The sequence below is a fragment of the Papilio xuthus genome, unplaced genomic scaffold (genome assembly GCF_000836235.2).
Source record: "Papilio xuthus unplaced genomic scaffold, Pxut_1.1 DF827680.1, whole genome shotgun sequence".
Classification (NCBI taxonomy): domain Eukaryota; kingdom Metazoa; phylum Arthropoda; class Insecta; order Lepidoptera; family Papilionidae; genus Papilio; species Papilio xuthus.
Window position 1 is genome coordinate 6,610,125 of NW_013530969.1, and position 22,034 is coordinate 6,632,158.

Here is a 22,034-nt window from a genome sequence, read left to right on the forward strand (position 1 = left end):
GTTAATATTTTTTATTTTTGTAAACTATTCTATGCAGACGACACGGTGCCCCTGCCTGAAGATGAGGAACTGCACGGGTTCCTGCCCTTAGAGGAAGCTTTTAAAGGTCTCAAGTTCTCGTACCACACCACGTGGGACACGTACGGCGGCCGACTGCCGGACATTGACACCGGACAAGACGGCGACACAGGGTTAGTTGTTACCAAAGGCACACAAAAAAATTTGGACTTGACGTATTATAGTGGAGTCGTCTAAATCATTTCTAAATTATAATGTTGTTTTGTTCTGTTCGCAGAAGTCCTTCGAGTATCGCGGCCTCGTGCTTCAGCAGCGAGCCCGAGCTGGAGGACAAGGTGCGCGCACACAGGCTCGTCGCACTCGGCAAACAGCTCGCCGAGCAGCACGCCGAACATTTTACATGCGAAACGTAAGTACTTAGTACCTTTATGCCTCGGAAGAAACTTAACGCAGATTTTGTTTAAAGAAATGAACACATATAATAAAGAATTCTTGTTAATTTAATGTTTGTAATAGCGGGGAAGACGGTACGGTACGGTTCAGTGCGTCAGCTGTGGGCGGGGAGCAGCTGCGGCGCGCGTTGGCCGAGCTGAGCGCCGCCGCGGAGATGGGGGTGGGGCGCGGCGCTGCGGGGGGCGGGGCCGACGACAGTGAAGACGAGGCCCCGCCCCCGCCACCGCCCATCATTATATCAGAAGCTGACTTTAGGGAGAAAGGTCAGAAGGAAATAAAACACATTACAAAAGACACATATTTTCTTTACATAGTAGTGCAATAAAATAAAAGTTGTTTTGTATGCAGTGCGGGAGAAACGCGTGGGCATATTGAAGCCGCAGGGGTCGCTGGAGCGCGCGCGTGAGGAGCGGGCGCGGGAGGAACGCGCCATCGTGCAAGAGGAACTTTTGCCTCTGGTACATAACCTTTAATGGATATTAATATAAAAACGTAATTTAAATAAACATTTATATACCATTTGTTGTGTAGGAAATTGAAGAAGAGAGCAGCAAAAGCGAGGACAAGAAGGAGGGCCGCAAGGCGCGCATCAACATCGCTATGGCCGCCATCATGCGCAAGCAGGAGGAGACAAACAAGCAGGTCCGTACACAACATACACATAGTGCACTATTGAATAAAAATTATCTTATTACAATTATTGGTAAGTTTAGATTATTAGAACCTATTTTTATTAATTTCAGGTAAAGTTTGCGTCACCGCCGCCGACACCTGACTCATTGACCGAGGGCAGCGAGTCCGGGACCAAGGAGACAGACAAGCTTAAGGTGCTGCAGCCCAAGGCCATCAAGTCCCTTAGCAACCTGCCCCTCGGCAGGAAGACAGGCGGCATTCTCTCGCTTAAGGACAAGTCCGCCGGCTACCCTCACCTCGTCAACACAGACCCCGAACCGCCTAAGAAAACTGAAAAAGACGAGAAAAAGGATCCCAAGCCCAACAACAACACGAACCAAAACTCCCAACAGAGTTACCCACAGAAATGGCAGGACCATCCGCAGCAGAACTGGACCGTTCAGACCCCACCGTACAACGAACCACGCGTCGGCTTCCAAAAGACCTACGGCATCCAGAGCGCAGGCCTCAGCTACAACCCCAACTACCAGAGCGCACCAGGCTTCGGACAGGGCATACGACTGCCCGTCGTCAACCCGAAGGAGATAGACGTGAGGACCGCGGCGCTGCAGAAGCAGAACTCCCGCCCCGAGCTCTTCCAGGAGGGGCACAAGTTCGCCAATCACGTGTACCAGATGTCCAGCGACAAGAAGAACTTCCTCAACGACCTGCCGCCGCGCTTCGCCAATCAGTACCGCTACTGGCACAACGCGCCGGACACCCAGCCCAACGAGAACAAATTCAGAGATGAGAACTTCACAAACAACGCGACCTTCGAGCCCCAGCCTCTGCGCAGCTGGCCCGCCCCCCAGCCGGAGTACCCGCAGCCGATGACCTGGTGGAAGCCGGAGAATTCGCAGGTCTTCAACGCGAACTTCTCCGCCCCAATGAACGTCCAACCAAACTTCTATTCCCCGTCTCCGATCACTTCCAACACCCCAAATCCCTACCTAAATCTGACCTACAACCAGAACCAGGCCCAGAAACCTGACAATGTGAATCCTAACTGGCAGGCAACGATCGGTCAGGCTCAAATGCCGACGCTCCAAAACCTGGTGACGTCACCTAACTTCAGCGGCGCACTGAACAACTTCGGGTCGTACGGCGGCGGCGCGGGCGCGGGCGCGGGCGCGGGGGTGGGATACGACGCCGCCATGTACCCGCAGTTCGCCAACAAGCTCGCCTTCCCCCCCGCGGCACCGCCCCCGCCCCCGCACACCCTTAAACTCGACAAGCCTTACCCCGGCAAGGACGTGGACGACGCGATTAACTTCGGTGGCAATGTTTTAGATCTACAGCAGAGAAATATTAACTATAATAACATGAACCAGGACGTCGGCGCAGCTAATACATTGGACCAGGTCAGAATATTATTGAAATTATTCAAATATAACACCTAAAATAATACGCATTGATGTTTTAATATACGGTGTTGTCATTTAAGGTGAGCGAGAGTGGCGCCGCGGGCGTGTGTGCGGGCGGCGCGGGGAACACGTACTCGTTGTTCAGCGCCGCGTCCGAGCCCGCCGCCTGGCCGCAGCGACATCCGCATCAGGTAACTATCACCACATCGCATAATAAATTCATTCTACAGTTCTAATTAAAAGTTTTGTAGCGTTCATTATTGAAGAACTATGCCTTTATTGTTGTTGAGAGTATATTTCTTCTTACTTTTAGTTAAGGTTATAATTAGAAGTGTGTTTTTGCAGTCCCTGTGGTCGGGCCCCGGACCCTCGCCATTGGAGCGGCTGCTGGAGCAACAGAAGCAGATGCAGCCCCCGGCCAAGCAGTGAACGCACCATGTACTACTTAACTTACCAAAAATATAACTTATATGGTGACACTGTTTGATGTGTCTGTCGCACTGTTTAAGTTGTAAAAATAAATCTTTATTGGTTATGAAGAAATTTAATGTCGAAAAAAATGTTTGGCCGACGGAAATTTCTTAAATTTTATTTTCCTTATATGAAGTAACATTCAGCGGCATTTTTTGGGTGTTGCTGAGAAATTTTCAAATCTTTAGTGGTAATATTACAGTCCCGAATTTAGTTTTTTTTATAAAACATTGATTGAAAAGAAAGACTTGCAGTTTTTTCTCAGGTTTTTTCTCTTTCACACACCGTTATTCCTGTATGCGTTCGTCTCGTTCACTCACGAGTGATTGTTCTTGGTCTTGGAGTATTCTTAAAAGTTCCAATGTTGGTATTAAAATTTTATGTAAATATGTAACAAAATTTCATAACCAAAAATAGTAAATTGTTTTTTTTTAAATGTCAATTAAAATTGTTTTTATTTTAGGCGTTTGTATATTTTTGTAATTACTTCGTCAAGTGTAATTACTGTGAGTAATATGTAAATTAAATCGTATTTAATTTTTTCTATCACAATTTTTATTTAAAAGTTGTAAAGTGTTATTCTCGAAGTATGACAAAAGCAATTGTGAAACATCACAAATATTTATTTCTCAAAATTAATCATAATTAATGAGAATAAGTAATTATTTGCCAAGTAACAGTTGCAATATATTTATTTATTGTAATTTAAATTATATTTCTGAAAATCTTCTTACACCGCGCAATTCCACTGCTGATACAAAACGTCTATCTGTTTTTTTTTTGCAAAGAGAATCGTGGAAACCTTAGTCAAGTGAGTTTTAAAATTAAATTGAATTTATTCAATGTTATTTACTAAACTATTGACAGGAGAGATAACTATATCCGTGTGATATTTTTAAATCGCTTTTAACATGCCAAAATATTTAATATCTGTTTTCACTGTACACAATTAAGATATGTTTAAATATCGACAGTGGAATTTAATAGTACAAAAGAATTGTTTTTAATAAATACGAACAGACGTTTTTTATATAAAATTTTTAATGCAGCTAACTTTTATAATGAATCTACTTTATAGTAAAACGATCTTAGTGCTCATATAACTACTTATCGTACCAAATTTTGTTCTAGATGTTTTTGTGCGAAAGTTCTTGTAGATGTTTTGCTAACATAAGCAGAAGTAAATTGAAGAAAACTTTGTGTAATTTTGTAATAAAGTTATTTTTGTTATACGTTAAAATGTTGTTTCCCTTTTCGAATACCCTTTATAATATTTAAATCATGTATAATATTAAATAAACGAAACCTATGCCGAATAACAGTTATGCTGAAATAAATAAAACAACAAAATGTCAATAATTTAAATTTATTATCCCTTAATAAATCTAAACAATAATGACGACATACGAATGTATCTAATATGTAAAAAAGCGTAATTTCTAATTAACTAATTGCATTAAACGTATTTACATTGCGACTTCAAACACACATTTGAACGCAACCTTACAGCAAGTCGACGATATAAACCTAATTTAGCTAGTCAACAATAAAATTAACGGATAATAATATATGAACGCAGCAAGAACTGTTTGCATCGTGCATTCCAAACAAAATTATTCCTAGTAGGTAATAATATCTATAGAATCCACTACATTTCTTCACATATCTGAAGTTAACAACAAGTTAAATACTAAATTGATAAAAACATTAAACACATTCCGTCTCTTTTTAGCATTTCTCGTTCTATATATTGTTGTCTCCACGGGTCGCATGCATCTCTATAAATGAACTGGCTATAAGACATCAAATTTTGTGCCAATTTGATTCTGCAATATTCTGTAGCTAACTTCAGACACATAAATAGTGGACATTATGCAGTTTTCTTAAGGACAACATAATATACAATATATTGTCTTAAAAATTATTATTACGGCAATTATTCAGCGATATGCTTTCATCAAAATTGCGTCTCAAATATTTCAAGAGCTACAAGTTTTGTGACATTTAACTATTCGCTTAGTACACAACTTTGAATTTGTACATACGATACTTTGTGCGAGAAAAATCGACAAAAACACACTTAGAGTACGACTTTGCAAATGTGCTAAATAAAGTTACTATATTTATGCCAAAGTCACACACAAACAAGTGAAATATGTTGACGATGAATTCAATTATTTAAAAGGTGAAAAGATTTGAGCAGCGACATTTTATAAGCTTTTATATTTTTCACTCAAAATACCCCAAAAAAACCTTCGAAATTCATTCAAAACGACACAATATAATACATAAAGTTGACAATAAAAATTTCAATATCATATCTTGTAAAAAAAGACGTTTGAAACAAATCCAACTGCCCAAGATCAGTAAAAAAATCGACATGCTAGATTTAACAAAATTGATATTCAGCCTTTCATTTTGTTCGACAATTAAATATAATTGTAGAAAACATTATCTCGTTTTCACTGAAAACAGAAACATGTTTAAATACAAGTTTTTCGGCAGTATTACTAATGTAATGATATCGACAGTTAAAATCGATCTTCGACTAGTTGAACAATCAGAGACTATCATGAATATTTACGATATGCGTTTTCATAACGATTCCGTCAAAATACGTCAAAATTTGTATGACATTTGTTGTCGTACTTTACGTCCGATAGGGGTTAACCTTACGAAAACTTTCTCGTAACTTTTCTTGCTAGAACCTGAGACAAATCCGGTAACTCATTTTTTTTAACTTGTACTTGCATTGGCACAATATTTTAATCTATTGCAATAAGACGTATACAAATTTATAAATAAAAAATGTAAAATTAATTGACAGTAGAATTGTAAAATTGGCAGCATCACTTATAATTAAATTAAATAGTATTAAGTAAATAGTACCAATTAATAAAATTCTGCAACGATAAAATTATTTATACTTATTTGTCAAATGTTATGACATTTTAAATTATTATGTCAATAGATGGCGGGCCGTATTGCTAGATCGCGGTATTAATTTATTTCTTATATATATCGACCTGCCGATTGCATTTGATTAAAATTGACTCGCAACAAAATATAAACAGTGTTTTATTGTGTTTACTCGATTCAACTCCATTGAGAAGACTTTTTGAGACTGCTTTACATATTTAGTTTAATAGAAAACATTACTTTCTAAATGTATATGAAATACGAACATCTGTCCAATTACATAAAAAACTTATCAAATAATTTTTAAAATCACATAAACGAAAGACTAAATTAATTGCATTTCTTGCAAAAAAAAACATGGCCATTTTAATATAACGATAGACAAAAGTATGAAAAAGTTTTACAGTCTTAGAAATTGAAAACTTATGCTGAAGTAAGGTTATTTAGTTACGAATAAGGTAACCCGTCCAAGCTACTTCCTAACAAGGAATATATTCCTTCCTTTCCATATTTAATTCGTGTATCAGTCTCACACGTGATCCATCTAACCGTAAGTTTCCATTGCCGAAATATCGACATCAAAAACATAATGTTATCTCAAATTTATAAGAGCGAAAAGAAAGAGAGAAATAAAAAAAATCATTTTCATATGAATAATATCAGCAATGGAAAACTACGCTAAAGTACACACAACACTTCCTCAGTCAATTATTGTTACAATACGATATGACATTTTTAATTGCAAATTTAAAACTAAAATATAGGATTGGAACTTAACGTAAAATATTTATTAATCTCACATTTATTTTTCGCAATATGGCAAAATACATTACACAAAAATTACATAATTTAATTACTTGAAATAACAGGATTTGTATATTAATTTGTAACCTAGAATAAATTGAATCAAAATATCTATAGTTAAGGAATATTCAAAAACTTTTTAAAAGCTTTCAAGACATTAAGATTATATTTATTCCATTTATGTCACAACAAGACTCACTCTAATGTCAAATTGCGCGCGCGTCGTTCGAATACCGCGTAAACAAAATGGCGCTAAAAATAAAAATAAATTTGTTTAAAAGTTAAATAATAATAAAATATAAGAGATGATCGTCGTAAACTAAATATAACTTTATTTTTTTTACATTTAAAATAAACAATAAATTAATTACATTGTAATGGCAACCTATTTGTAAATTTTAAACTTTTTAAATAAAGACAAAAGTCAAAGAGTCATTCAGCCATTTTAACAATGCATGTGTCTAGAAATAATTTCATCAATTAAAAAATGGAATTAAAATACCAAAAAGAATAAAAGGTAAACAGTACCGATGAGGCTTCTACTTAAATTCTAATATAATATATGAAGAAGAAATTGGGTTTTAAAACCAACTACTAATCCGGATGCTCTACTAATATTTGACAAAATCAGTTATAGTACTTTCGTCAAGAGATGTGCTCACGTCTGTCTCTCCACAGCGAAACTGTAGCTGTAGTCACGGTCGAGATCGAAACGAGAGCGCTTTTTTATAACTGGCAACTGCGTCTGTAAATATTTTTTTAGTTTATTTTACATCAAAATATATGCCAATGCCAATTTAGTGAGTATTTATGAAAGAAAATCATAGACTAAAATAGTACAAGTAACTTACCAATGCATCACTAGGTAACCCTCTCAATTTAGGATTTAGTACAAACGGAACACCTTCCATTCCATTATATCCACCTAAGGTCTGGTAGTTAGAGGCCCTGGGCAAGGGCGCGGGACCTTTCCGTCTGCCCACCGCCGCGGGCGAGGTGGGGCCGGGGCTGCCCACCGGGGACTTCGCCCTCGCGGCTTGCTGCGGCGACATGGCCCTCGGGGGCTGGATCGGCGGTGGAATAGGTGGCTGTATAGGTGCTGGTCTGGATGGCTTCACATTGTACGACGGACTCAGTGCTTCATAATCGTGGTCAGTTTTTAATTCGTCAATACTCGAGTTGGGTGATTTTAGATTTAAATTGTTGAGTTCGTTGATCAGTGGAGACAGTTTGGGAGGACGCTCGGGAGCTGGACGTAACCTGATCAAACATAGTTCCACAATTAATAATGTACATTTTTATAAGATTGATATTATGGTGACGGAGCAATGTGAGATGCTTCCGTCTCTTTCTTCACCAGTAGCTTTAACCCAGTTCAATAGAGAAGAAAAGATATCCTTAAGGACGTTAATCTAAAATAATATTCATCTTGTTAATAATAAAATTTTACTTGTATAAATGATAACCACAACACACGCAAACGTGACTGCACTCAAAATATAAATACAACTAGCATATACTGTACATTGAAGTTTAAAGTCAAAATATTTCATTGAAAAAAATATTTGTCGTAATCAATATGTTTTACAAATTCAAAAATAAAACCAAACGAACATAAAAGTTCTTAAAGATTATGTATTTTAACTATATGTATCAGATATATTATCATGCAAGACTCAAGGTATATGAAGGAAACCCATGCAATATGACAATATTCAAACAAACGCGAGTACCCAGTGCAGCCATCCCATCGTAATTTCAGCTCTTGATACAGTTTAACAGTCACTGAACTGAAAAGATTATTTACAAATATCGAATAGTTTTTTTATTAAGAGCATAAACATTTTTGCTGGTAACCAATAGAATTAAATTAAACTGGGCGATCTTTTTTTAATTAAAACTTTTCCAAACTATAAAAAACTTTAGATGAATACTGACCTGAAATAAATATAAATAAGTAAATTATAAGAAAACCCCTAATTCACTACCTATGAAACTTCTTCATTCGGAAATAAAATATCTTTCCGACACTATTTTTGACTAGTTTTTTTTTTTGCCGATGTATGATACTTGTGGTATTTTAACATCAAGTGTGTCCTCTTATAACAGTTTAGGCAGTTTGATTTAATTGATGAGTGTGTTTTACCTTCTGTTAGCGTCAGGTGTGAGGTTGGTGACGACGTTCTCGTAGTCGTTAGGCGCGCCAGTGGGCGATGTATCCGCGCTGCCGCCGCATACTTTATAGCACACCATCTTGCCATTCATCTCACTGATTTAAAAACAAAATAACCTTCATTTAACTAAACATATACCCCAACCAATAGCAAGGATATCATCATCATCATCAGCTCACTACGTCCGTACGTAGGGGTTTGGAGCCTACCATAAGTTATATTTTACAAAGCAAGCTTTATAGACTACAAAAGTCGACTAACAATGTCGTATTAGAACTTTGATTCAGTTGCTAAGAAAAATCGTATGTAATCATATCAAAGGCTCACAATTTGTCGTCTTTCCGATTTAAAATGAGTAGGTAGATACTCATATCTACATAATAAGATGAATATTTAAGACATTTTTGTATGTTTTTTATTCAAATTCACTATTTTATTTCGAACAAGACAAAAAAAAAACATATTTTGGATCATTTTGGATCATCAAATTTACATGTAACGACAAGAATGCGTATTGCAATCAAATATTTCCGTGTCTGTAGACAGGAGATATAAGCATTGCATGACATCACTACGTGACTGTAGTTACAACGTTTTATTTATCCTTGATCAATTGTAAGCGTCACAGACAAGGTTTGCGAATTTAATAGCATTTTTAAATGCTTTACTATACATTCATAAATATCACGTTTAGCCATTCTAAAAATAAAGACAACAAAGAAACAGATTGAAGTGAAATTTCAAACAAAGTTTTCTTTGAGAACATTGTAATTTTACCAAGGTCAAGTCAGTCAGTCTGAAACATACTGCGATTTGTTAGAGAGTTCATTCAACTGTCTCGAATCTTTGTCGTCTTACATTGATTTTAGTACCTCACCTCATAGGTTCAAAGGACTTTTAATTTTTATCTATCCAGTGTACACGACGGCTATGGACATTGACAAAAGTTGTATAGAGATAAAAGTGTCTAAATAGCGAGATGACAAACTTGAAGAAGCGACGTTACTTGTTTACTTAAGAAAAAATGCTTTATTTTATGTGGCGCATGTGTCGAGTAAAACCCTATAGTAGCCCACAACGGTATTGAGGATTCGCGGGACGAAGAAGGCATCTAGAGTGGACACTACATCACTATTGGTCAGAGTCAGAATACTATGTTAGACGGTAACTATTCTTGGTGTTGAGAACTTACCCAGCGAGCAGGAACCCTCGAGGCGCCTGTCGCATTTTGGAGCATACGATGACATCGGTGACGGGCGGCGCGTGGTGCGCGTGGTGGGCGGCGGCGTGACGCGAGACACGCGTGCATAGCCGCCGCTTGCCCGCGCGCCCCGCCACGCTGTAGCCCGCCGGCGCCGCCTCGCGGTCGCCCACCACCAGCACGCCATCCATCACGTACCCCGGCACACCTAACACAACAAACTCCTTAGTGAAGCACTCAGAGACGTTGAATAGATTTTATTAGTGCAGATTTCCCAGATCCCATAGGAAACAGGTCCAACGGTCGGTGTTACCTAATCGTCGTCACTTAAAGTAATCCTGTTGTCGACCTTGACACACGATAGAAAGTAGGAAAACTCACCAATAGCGCTGTTTACTTTATTCAAATGTAGGTTTTGTATTTTAGAAATAATTGTTACGAAAAAAAACCCGCGTTTGGGATAAGTGAAATTACTCGGTTTCATAACATTTTCTTAGTGGTAATGGTATGTAAACAAAGAAGTCGTTCATCTCTGTACGGAGCTCATTGTCTTCTCTCACGCCAATGACCGGTTTTATATAGCGATGTAATTGAATAATCAAGACTTGAATGAATATCCCAGCCGTACTTATTAGAACAATAGACTCTCTGGGCGCAAGGCGCAGAACGCAGGGAGCACACCGCTTGTACCTAAATTATTCATATCGGCTAGGTGCATTATTATATTTTACTTAGCGATAATTCTAAGCAATTCAACACTATAATTTATGGACCAACGGAAAAAGTACAAAAAAATATATAAAATAATTAAGGCGACACGCAGATTTGAAAAGTTAGAAGGATGTAATAACATTAGCACGAAGTTGTTATACCGTTTCCAAATGTATAAAAATATATACAAATTCCTCTAATAGTCTTAGAAAAAAAAGATGACATTGAATGTGGATGGCTACAAGGGTAGGGGAAGACCAAAAAAGTATGGAATGACTGTGTGAAAGAGGATATGCGTAAGAAGGGGGTAGACTCGGATATGACGGCTGATAGATGTATGGAGGAGTAGTACATACTGTGCCGACCCTCGATAGGGATAAGGGCAGGTTGATGATGATGATGTCTTAGAAAAAAAAGACATAAATATGGTGTGTTGATATTAAATCAATAAAAATTGTACTAAGATTTGCACGAAGCAAGGTAACCGTTGAAGCACGTAACTATCAATGGCGAACAATTACGGATCACAGGCATCAAACGACCTCGTCCTTAAATAACTAATTTAGCTCGGCGCAGATCGAAAGCCAGTTGTAATTGTAGCCCTGACATCGACAATCTATTCACAAATATATCAATGGAGAATTGTGTACTGACTTAAATGGACTATACTTTCCTGGTACGGATAACTTCGTACCAATTGTTGAGTGTTATAGAAGTTAGTAATAAAGTAAGTGACCGCGTATTCGAGAGCGTAAAATAGAAAGAAAAAAACAAATCGAATGCGAATAAGTAACATGGGTGTCCCGTTATTGCGTCCAATATTCTGTAAAAGCTAAAAATAATTGAGAGAGACGAAGACAGTTCATTGTGCCCAAACCGAATGCCGTTATCATAAGGGTCGTGTTCACATCACGATATATGCTCTTAAATTAACACCTTTGAAATTATTCTACGGTAATTTTTTTATGTATATACTTTATATCTTTTCCACATTTGGATTTGAAACCGAAGGGAAATGTTTAATAATTACAATGAACAGAATAATTTCACCCCCAACTATATTTACGATCAGCTGGGTTAAACAGAAAAAGTGATTGTTGATTATCGAAGAATTAAATATACAAATCGCTTGTAACAAAGTACGTCAGATATATAATATTACTTTTACAAGAATACTGCATTCAATGTAAAATCAAAGAATTAACCATACAAATGTGAAGAAAGAAAAAAACAAAGAGATTCACACGATGATTACAAAACATTTCTTTGTCCGATGTGAACACTGCGTTAGATCACAAGAAACATGGTCGACCTTCGAGACGACTTAATGAAAGCGAGGCGTATTTTTTATGAGATGACATCATTAACTTTCATTATATCGACAATTGCCTTCCGTCCGGTACATGCTGGGTCAATGTAGACACAGGGTAACCCCACACCAACGTCATACAGAAAAAAAAAGATATTTATTATAAAAGAATGACGCAACGGTCATGGACCTAAGGTTAAAAACAATATTCATTATACGTACACATACAATTTCCAAAGTTTAAAATATTTCTTTATGGGCTAGTTTTGTGTGAGTCTGGTCTAATATTTTCTCAAGTCTACTTTGAGTATAGCTCGATTACAGCTATTTCTTTTAATATACTAGCTGTCGCCCGCGACTCCGTCCGCGCGGGATTAAAAATAGATGTTGTCCGATCGTCAGACCTACTCAATATGCTCACAAAATTTCATGAGAATCGGTCAAGCCGTTTCGGAGGACTATGGGAACGAAAATTGTGAAACGAGAATTTTATATATAAGATAAGGAAGGTACATTTTTTGTGATTGTTTATTTAATATAAAATTTAAAGTTTAAAATTTATAATACAATGTTTATAAATGTTATTCAGTAATTTCTAAAAATGACAAAGTTCCTAGTTCTGTCTGATTCATCCAAAGTTTATTTAATTGTGATTCACTTAAATTCATAAAGACATTCTGTTAAGCGACAAGCAACGTAGTAGTACAAAGAAACATTGTATTTGACGCTTTATCTTAACAAAACTTAAAAGTGCCTGTTTCTAAACGTCAACTAAAATACTCAAAAAGATACGAAAAATAGTAACAAGAAAATACTTCTTGAAGCCATACCATTAATCAAAATGGCTGACCTTCTATACCCGGGGGCGCGATAATACCCCTACCGAGATAGCAAGCATTCTTTCTAGGTTATTTTGACCTTGGATAAGGCCTACATAAACTAAACCACTTAATTTTACCATTTAACTAATAACCACGAAGTATAAGGAAAATGCTGGAAAATTAATCACCACATATAAATAGAAACATCAAAGTAAAATATTTTCTGTTTTTTTAAGGCACAATTTATAAAACAATTCAACCATATCTGACATTTTAAAAAGCGTGTAGTACTAGTCAGTAGTGAATAGACTGCAGTTATCAATTACTCCATCCTGCAAGATGAATGTACCACAATTGTCATCAAATATCATAACAAATTATCTTATCGACCGACAACAACAGAGGCATAGCCAGCAGGTTATTTGATATGGAGGAAATAGATAACTTATTATATATAGACCTAAATCCACTATAAAAAAAGAAAAAGACGTCAAACAACGATGATACACATCAATGATATTAATGAAAGTATGAATAAACTAGAATAGTGTAATATGTTGATTGGTAAAAGTGTGCTAGAACTTTTAGAAAGTATAGTGGGCAGTTCCACAACCATATAAGAGGGATTCAATGTTTAAGCACCTTTTGCACTGGACTTTTAACTAGTTTAACATAACATAGACTCCTGGTTGAGTAGCATTCATTATAGTATAATAATTTTCTTACCTTCCGATTTGGACAGGCAGATGTAGTGACTTGGTTTCTTGCCAAACAGTCCATTCTGGCGCAGAAGACCTGCATCAGCATCTTCATCGTATGTTCTGCTGACTGGCCAGTATCCCGTGGGGCACTTGGCTACACTCTCCACAATCTGCAATGAAAGGAGCGGCCGCTCGTCAGGCAGTGCGCCACCCAATGCTGACAGCACCTTGGACATCTTCACCTCATTCTTATATTACACTTGTTAATGTTCTATCAGTCTTCTGTGTAGCACCTGAAAAGAATAATCTTATTAGAATACCCTCTTTCCAGTTTAAAACTTGTAGTACACTAGTAAATGTCCATCCTACAACTTTTCTCGTATTTACGACTTTGAGAAATGCCCAACAATATCAGCAATCTAACTCTTCCAATTCTACTGTAGATGCAATACCATTTAGGCCAGTCTGAAAATAAATGCAACAAATATTTATGTTTGTTTAATATGAACAACATCCTATTCTGATAAGACCTAATTAAGCACAATTAAATGGAGTATTGATTAAACTTCCTCCTTTGCCCAATTAAATGAAATAATCTTTCCTCAAAATAACAAGTCTTTAAATTCCTACTCAAAATTTTTCCTAAAAATATTTTTCATAACATATTTATAGACAATATTTTAAACTTAACCATATCAAATCCAGATTCATATTGATAAAAATACAAATGAAATATGTCAGCCAATGCAAAAATCAAATGAAATTGTATCCAAACTGACTAAAGAGGGTAAAGGATTAAGACCAATATAAGGGTAGACTAGGGTTGCTTCCTACAAAACACTTGAGTTTATAAGGTTTCCTAAGAGATTAAGCTCATGTAACAATTCACATGTTTACACCAGGCTTAAGAAAATGAAAAATAAAGGGAACTCTAACAACAACCCAATATTTGATTAAATGAGATAGAGTTCTAAAGCCTACATTTATTAATCTTTTAATTAGATTATAACAAAACTCAAAACTTTGAAATCCATTATAGACATTATAGGATGTCAATGTTTTGAATATCTCCTCCTCCTACCCACAGGGGTAGGCCTACTACACAGGGGTAGGGTTACTTGGGGAAAATCTGTTGTTCCACCAGTTAAAAAAATAAACTATCTTACAATTCATAATCATACAAATATTTTTTTTTATTCATATTAATAAAAAATAATATATGATCCAGCATTATTAACTAAATCCATCTGTTGTATTATTCATTAAAGCATATGGATAATATAGAATGCTAGTCAAATAATTATACATTCAAGTGAGGTGTATTGTTACATTGGATCTTTTGATAAAATTTATCTTCAATATTCTGTAGATAAATCTTTTGACTAAAATAACTGAAATGTAGCCCAATTACTTTTTACCTATTGTGTAGATACTACCAAATATATTTTAGTTTAAACTAAACAATAGATCAATAACTAATTTTCTTTATATTGTAACAATACAGACAAAAGATCTTTAAAAGTTTGAAACTTACCACAATTATACTGAATGTGTGCTGTATTAGACAATGGAAACACTTAAGGATGTTTAGGAGTAAATAGCACAAGGCAAACCACTCTAAAAATTATAACACTTTTAACATAGTATTACTCACAATATTTCCTAACATCTCAAAGAGAGATAACTCGTAAAATTACAACATCAGCGACCGACTTGGCAAAATTCCATGCTGTAAATTGGGAGAGCACACAAACTCGCGTACACTCGAACACTGTGCTCCCAGCGTAGCTACTAATATTAATTAAAACAATTGCTTCTTTGGCTCCCTCCCACCCAGGCTCTAATGCGAACGATGACCCTTCATAGATGATCTTAGATTACAGTCATTTGAAAATTTATCTTACCGTAGTCATAACAGCAGGCATCGGAACATGAAACATACACCCGCTTTAAAAAAATCCTTTCGAATAGCACCAATTTATTGTAATCAATGAGCTACTTATGACACGCTTTAATAATTATAAATTTGAATTAAAAATAGTAATTGATATAAGTAAAAAATCTTTTCAAATTAACTTTAAAAGATATTGTTGTATAAAAATTTAAATTTTCATGAGCTTTTCATTATTATCCAGATATTTGACAACAAATCTTATCGTGCGAAGTCAAGTCGAAGCTAAAAAGTCAAGTCAAGAGCAAAGAGTATTTTACTACTTCGTACTTTAACCACGGACAATAAATTGTCATAGAGTATAGAGATAGTGTTTGTTGCGGAGTTTAGTTATGGTCATTACAAGTCTTCACCAAAAACAGAATTTGGACTTTAAATTGAATATTTGCGCTGATGATATTAAAAAGAAAAACATTATTAATTTTGACTGAGGTGAATAGTATTTCTTGTAGATAAATAATTGTGACAAACGAAAAAAAAACACATATTTAATAATTGTTTATTGTATCATAATACATAACATCTATAAGCTAGACTACAAAGCAATAACGACACCTAATACTCACAAATAGATTGTCTCAACTAAAGCAATTAATCCGAACTTCGTGAGTTAAATAATATTTCAAATCATAACAAACGACACAAAGTTGGTACATCACGGTACTAAATGTTTTTGAACAAAACAGCATAGCTTTGCAATTCATATGCAAAGTGATATTGTAATAAATACTAGTATACATTCTACGACAAACTAAATCGTAGTAATGTTTTCGATATTTTCGTTCGTTTACATAATCGTACAATACTATTCAACATATCACATTTATTGATTTTATGATAAAATCATCTATTCAAGAACTTTGAATGGCAACACGGTCATGTCTGTTGTGCCTGACGATGAGCTGAAATAGGGCGACACATCGGACAGATAATTTCTAGGAATAAGTCCAATGAGTAAAGCAATTTTTGCGGCAATTGGAGCCTTTTCTTCATCATCAATAATAGTATCTTGATCTGGCATGACCTGGAATTAATAAAAATTTTAATTTAACACAACAATAACACATATAAGTGGATTTTATTAGAAATATTTCATGTTGGTTACAAATGATTACCTTGTCGGCTACATGCTTCTGAATGAGACCATCTCCCGCTACATAAAATGTAGAGAAACCATCATACCACCTGTACAAAAAAGTAATAAAAATAAGATATTCAGTATGTTTAATTATTGAAATTAAGTTCCAATGCTCACTAAAAACGAATTTGTAATGTAGAAAACAATTATTATAAAATTTATTTTGTATTAATGCAAAACTTACATCTCTTGATCCTTGAATGCTGCTTTCAAATCCCAAAGTTTATATCTCCAGAACATAAAGAATACTTTCAAACCCGATATACCACGGATACGCCATCTCATTCTGCAATACATATGAAAAATAGTATCGTCATCAACTCACTATATGTCTGCATCAAAGGCACGGAACCTACCATAAGTTAGTTTAGGTTAAATAGTATGGTTTTTAAAAATAAATCACCTTAATAACCATAAACATTAAATTTGATACATGAAGTTACATAGTTAATAATTAGTTATGAAATCATTGTTAAAATAAAAAAGATTTGAACTTACTTAATAGAAGAATCTTCAGGATGAGCAGTTATTTTTAAAACTTCAAAATTAACGTATGCAAACTTAAGATGGCCGACGGTACGCAGAAGTGCTATCTGCTTTACATAGTGAAATAAACCTCTGTAAAGATAAATCTTTGTATTATTAAGATTTGATTTTTCCTTAAAAAATTACTTTAATTTTAAAAAATAAAATAATATAATAAATAACTTGATTATGTTAACTTACACTGTGGTTTTTCCTCTAATGTTGTTAACAAAAATCACATTTGGATGGTAAATGGAGTAATCCAATGGTTTGACAAAAAGATTTGGCATCTGAAAGTAAATAAGTGACAAGATTTTAAAAGTGTGTAATGACATAAAACAAATTCCAGCTTGATATCTTTACCCATTCCTGGGTCTCGACAGACAGATGGACGGACAACAAAGGGTTCCGTTTTTTTCCTTTCAAGGTATGGAACCCTAAAAAACATTTTGTAGAATATAAATAATCTTTTGTTTTTGTGAGTACATATTTGTTTAAATATATTGAAATCAAGTGGAGAAAAATAAAATGTTGATTTATGTTATTTATGACTATGAATGTGCATATTTATTATACATCCTTATTTCTATAATTACATATAATCTTAAATATATTTATTATTACTTTTATATCACAGATTTAAAATAAAATTGTACTTTTAAAATTATAGATAGTTAAATTTTTTAGGAATATAAAATAAAGTTAATACCAACAGCATATGCTGTAAACATAAAAAATATGCTCTAAATCTACCTTCCATAGCCAGGCTATAAAATTGCAGTAATTAAAAAATAATAATTGTTTTGTAAACTTACAGTTGTGGACAGCACATTGAAGACTTTAGTCAGCTGCTCTTCACTGGGTTTCCCATCTCTGTTCCCCTCACTGGAAGATTGTGCTTTTGTCATTGATGTGGTTGTTGCGGCACAGTATGCCACTGCATCTCTCTCAAACTCCGAAAAGCAGGTGGGTTCTACATCCTGTACAAAATAGTTAATTGTAATAAATGGCTCAGATAACATGTTTCTTAGAACTTATATTTTAATATAAAGGTATATCTAAACTAAAATGTTTACACTCCCATACACTTCATACACATTGGCACCATTTCGAGACCATCAGGAGCTTTTGAACAGGGTGCATCTCTTATTACAGACCCTATCAAACTAAAGAAGAGCCCCAGGTAGGCTTCAAATTTGTTGGTGCTAAACCAGATGTAGAGTATGTGAGTGTAGCTATAATAATGTCTCATAAATTTAAACAGTATGGGTTTGAGTATATTAATATTTATTATTCTGATATTGCAAACTGCTGTATTAAGTTACAAGAATTATTTTTAAATGATTAAACTCACCTCATTGTATTTACTAAAGTCAAAGTTGTTTAAGCTATATGGTACGTCATTAAAGTTATATGGAACAGCTCTCTGCTCTATGTAATCATCAGAGGTCAAAGCAAATGACTTCATTCCTAGACAATTATTTTCTATTTCATAACCAACTTTTTTAACATCTGTATTGGTCGCTTCAAGCTTTGTAGAGCTTTTCGGATAGAGTACTAAATTTGCCGCGGCAAGATCAAAAGGGTCGTTAGTTTCTGTTACACATTTCACCGCATATTGGCAGCTGGAGATGCGACGATGATCCAGGAACTAAAAAGAAATACATTTTTGCTATCAGTTCGAGGTCACTTATAACCAAAGAACACAGTCTTATAGGGAAATTTGTTATATAATTAAAGTAACTTTGAATCAAAATTAAGGAAACTTATTAAAGAATTAATAACTTTAATTGCTAACAAATACTAACATCTTCCAAAAATTCTGTGCGCACTGGTATTTTTCGGGACAACCGGTTGGAATGATTTCTTGTTGAAAAAATGCCATTTATAGGTAAAACCTTGTTTGTAATTGTACGCAAGCAAATAGCCATTTTAATACAATTAGTAACAACTTTGTATTCCTAGGAAAATTCACGAAATACGCGCTCTGGCAAAATACATCGTCGAAAAATATAGAAAAGAGCCGCACATGACAGATGACAGTTTGATTTTTAATTTCAAATAGAATACTGCGACATTGACAATTCATCTCTACGTCCAATAGAAAAATTTGCATTTCGTAAGCCAGTTTTTTAAAACTTTAGGTTATGTTATTTTGGTAAACAAATTATCAACATAAACTTAATTTGAAAAGTTAGGATGTCGGGCTTTCTAAAGGGAAGTATATGGTAGATAAAAGGTAAAAAAAATTACTTGCTTGGCTGCAGGATCACTTGCCTTTAGGCAAATCAATTTCAAAAAAATGTCAAATTATACTTTGTTTGACGTTGACAATTGACACTAGTGTTTTGCGAAGCGAAGTGCTCTAGATTAATTGTATTGTGAATATTGATATGCAAATTGCAATTGACATAACATAAATAAAAAAATAATTTTAAAGTCACAGAATCTTCAAGATGAATCTGCAAAGAATTATAAACAAAGTTTGTGCGCAACCTTTACTGACAAACACCAAAAATGTAAGTAATCCTTTAAAATTAATCGATTAAATGTTGTTTTGTTACAAATCGTTCCTGAGAGAGATATTTCATATTTATAATGTAATTGCAGGTTTTCTCTATTTTATCCATTCGATTAAAACACGATAAAAATGATCTAGAAGAACACAAAAAGAAAGTAATGGCCCGAGGCTTGCCAGAAAAGAAACCCTTGCCTGGTGTTAAAAGTATCATTCTTGTCGCATCTGGTAAAGGAGGGGTCGGAAAAACAACAACTGCTGGTATGTGTGTGGAAATAGAAGAAAGAAATAAATATTAAAGTATGTTATTTAAGAATTTTGATTTGCTTTTCAGTAAATCTAGCATGTGCAATGAAGGTGATAGAGCCGGACAAAGAGATAGGTCTATTAGACGCTGATGTGTTTGGACCGTCTGTACCTCTCATGATGAACATCAGTGGGGAGCCCATGCTGAATGATAACCACCTTATTGAGCCCCTGCTTAACTATGGAGTTAAATGGTATGATTGTTTATGTAAAGAAGTAATTATTTTGGCAATTCAAAAACACTGCAACTATTTTGCTGCGCCCAGGCATTCATGAAGTGAGTGTATCTCTATCTAAATGGCCACAATACATATGAAGGCACATACTAAGCTAGCGCGTACCATCTTTCGACCAAGTCTCCACTTCACCAGGTGGGATCATGGTCAAGCGCTGGCTTATAAAACGTAAAAAAAAAAAAAAGTTCCTCGAGTGTTGCAGATGTCCATAGATGTCTTTCATAACCTTGGTGTTTTCACTGTACTTTTTATATGAAAATATATTATTTAACTAGACCCTTAATGTACATTTCATGATAAATTTATTGTAAATCCCTGCATCATTACTTGAAGTCTGTGTGGCAATCAGTTTAGTAAAGATAAATATGGCTTGATATCTTGGTTATATGCATGCAAATGTATGCAGGCTTCAAATTTTAGTTGAATAGTAAAAAAAAGTGTTTCAATTCACTTATGTATAACAATGTCAATTGTACATTTTTTGAAGCTATTTTATTAAAAACAATTTCATGGTTTCATTTGAATATTTCATCATTTTTAACTCATGCCATTGCCACAATGACAAAAAAAAATTTTGCGTTAGTATTCTTATGATCACATCAAAGGTAAAAACTGAATATATACAACATTGTAATGTGCGATGTAATTTTAGAGGATGATGTTCTATGTAACTTGTTTTCCAGTATGTCAATGGGTTTACTAGTCTCCGGTGAGAATGCGGTGGTGTGGCGCGGGCTGATGGTGATGCAAGCATTGGACAGACTGACCAGGCATGTGGCGTGGGGCCCACTAGACTGTCTCGTTGTCGACACGCCTCCGGGCACGGGAGATACGCATTTGTCACTTGCACAGAATTTGCCAATAGATGGTAAGTCTTTAGATACCCATAACCTAAAAGTTTCTATTAATATATTGTGATAGACAAAAGACTGATAAAGTGATATAATTTTAGTAAACAATTTCACATCTTCATGTACTCAAGTAGTCACATTTGTGGCTTTGAATCTATTCTATTTCTTTTTCTCTAGGTGCAATTGTTGTGACAACACCTCAGTCCGCCGCACTGCAAGTCACAAAACGCGGTGTAAATATGTTCGAAAAGCTTAAAGTTCCTATCGTAGGCCTAGTGGAGAACATGTCTCATGCAATGTGTTCAAATTGCGGCACAAAGAATTTTATATTCGGCAACGAAACAAAGAAGACAGCAAATGAGATGGGTTTGGATATTATAGAGAGCTTTGAAGTTGATGCCAATATGTCAGAGTGCATAAATAGCGGAAAGCCAGCAATATATGCATTACCTGATAGCATACATGCGGAGAAATACAGACGATTAGCCAACAGAGTGTTCAAATACATAGCGGATAAGGATATACAACATGCTAAAGCCAAGGAGCAGTAGGTACAAAACATTTACAAGTAGTTGTTGGATTTTATTTATTTTTAAATATTTTACAAATATATCCGTTATATAAAAGATGTTTTTTTCACTTACAAAATAACAACGTGGCAAACATTTGATATTCTCTTTTTAATATGATGGTAAAATAAAACATTTTTGATGATTTTTAATATTTATTTCGTTTAGGAATTTGACTCGTCACGACCATATTGTGTTTATTAAATAAAAAAAATACTATAAAAATATTGTTTTTCGAAATAAATTTTTCTAAAAAAAGCAACTATAATAGATTATTACACTACTAAGCACATTGAACCAAAATCTCTAAATCTCTTCTATG

General features: G+C 35.0%; 5 protein-coding genes across 6 annotated transcripts in view; 3 read left to right on the forward strand and 2 right to left on the reverse strand.

Annotated features, from left to right (window-relative positions):
* The window catches only part of LOC106116930 (protein SMG7), a 2,825-nt gene extending 2,394 nt beyond the window's left edge, over nucleotides 1–431 (forward strand). Inside the window, exon 10 of the mRNA XM_013310989.1 lies at nucleotides 296–431. Within this exon, the coding sequence (XP_013166443.1) occupies nucleotides 296–431 (136 nt within the window). The remainder of the gene's footprint in view (nucleotides 1–295) is intronic.
* On the forward strand, nucleotides 44–3,416 carry LOC106117412 (uncharacterized). Its single transcript, XM_013311716.1, has 8 exons — nucleotides 44–191; nucleotides 296–427; nucleotides 535–734; nucleotides 820–929; nucleotides 1,003–1,113; nucleotides 1,215–2,504; nucleotides 2,588–2,698; nucleotides 2,853–3,416. Exons 3-8 carry the CDS (start codon nucleotides 626–628, stop codon nucleotides 2,934–2,936), a joined length of 1,815 nt encoding a protein of 604 aa, XP_013167170.1. The 5' UTR covers nucleotides 44–191; nucleotides 296–427; nucleotides 535–625; the 3' UTR covers nucleotides 2,937–3,416.
* A 3,778-nt stretch (nucleotides 3,417–7,194) lies between these two features.
* Mvb12 (multivesicular body subunit 12-like Mvb12) lies at nucleotides 7,195–15,801 on the reverse strand. Of its 2 annotated transcripts, none has more exons than XM_013311852.1 (6): nucleotides 15,523–15,801; nucleotides 13,644–13,911; nucleotides 10,068–10,284; nucleotides 8,848–8,970; nucleotides 7,553–7,961; nucleotides 7,195–7,446 (listed from the first exon to the last, which is right to left on the reverse strand). In XM_013311852.1, the coding sequence occupies exons 2-6, from the start codon at nucleotides 13,852–13,854 to the stop codon at nucleotides 7,360–7,362; spliced, it is 1,047 nt and encodes a 348-aa protein (XP_013167306.1). In that variant the 5' UTR covers nucleotides 13,855–13,911; nucleotides 15,523–15,801; the 3' UTR covers nucleotides 7,195–7,359. The 2 variants fall into 2 exon arrangements, with proteins under 2 accessions (XP_013167306.1, XP_013167307.1); XM_013311853.1 differs by lacking the exon at nucleotides 15,523–15,801 and adding an exon at nucleotides 15,153–15,409.
* A 576-nt stretch (nucleotides 15,802–16,377) lies between these two features.
* Nucleotides 16,378–19,278, reverse strand: LOC106116988 (uncharacterized). The gene is made up of 8 exons (XM_013311053.1): nucleotides 19,041–19,278; nucleotides 18,587–18,883; nucleotides 18,048–18,212; nucleotides 17,434–17,522; nucleotides 17,206–17,325; nucleotides 16,892–16,993; nucleotides 16,685–16,754; nucleotides 16,378–16,593 (listed from the first exon to the last, which is right to left on the reverse strand). Exons 1-8 carry the CDS (start codon nucleotides 19,161–19,163, stop codon nucleotides 16,417–16,419), a joined length of 1,143 nt encoding a protein of 380 aa, XP_013166507.1. The 5' UTR covers nucleotides 19,164–19,278; the 3' UTR covers nucleotides 16,378–16,416.
* A 291-nt stretch (nucleotides 19,279–19,569) lies between these two features.
* Nucleotides 19,570–21,769, forward strand: Nubpl (NUBP iron-sulfur cluster assembly factor, mitochondrial). Its single transcript, XM_013311545.1, has 5 exons — nucleotides 19,570–19,751; nucleotides 19,843–20,011; nucleotides 20,085–20,250; nucleotides 20,976–21,160; nucleotides 21,321–21,769. The coding sequence occupies exons 1-5, from the start codon at nucleotides 19,689–19,691 to the stop codon at nucleotides 21,692–21,694; spliced, it is 957 nt and encodes a 318-aa protein (XP_013166999.1). The 5' UTR covers nucleotides 19,570–19,688; the 3' UTR covers nucleotides 21,695–21,769.
* The last annotated feature ends 265 nt before the right edge of the window (nucleotides 21,770–22,034 follow it).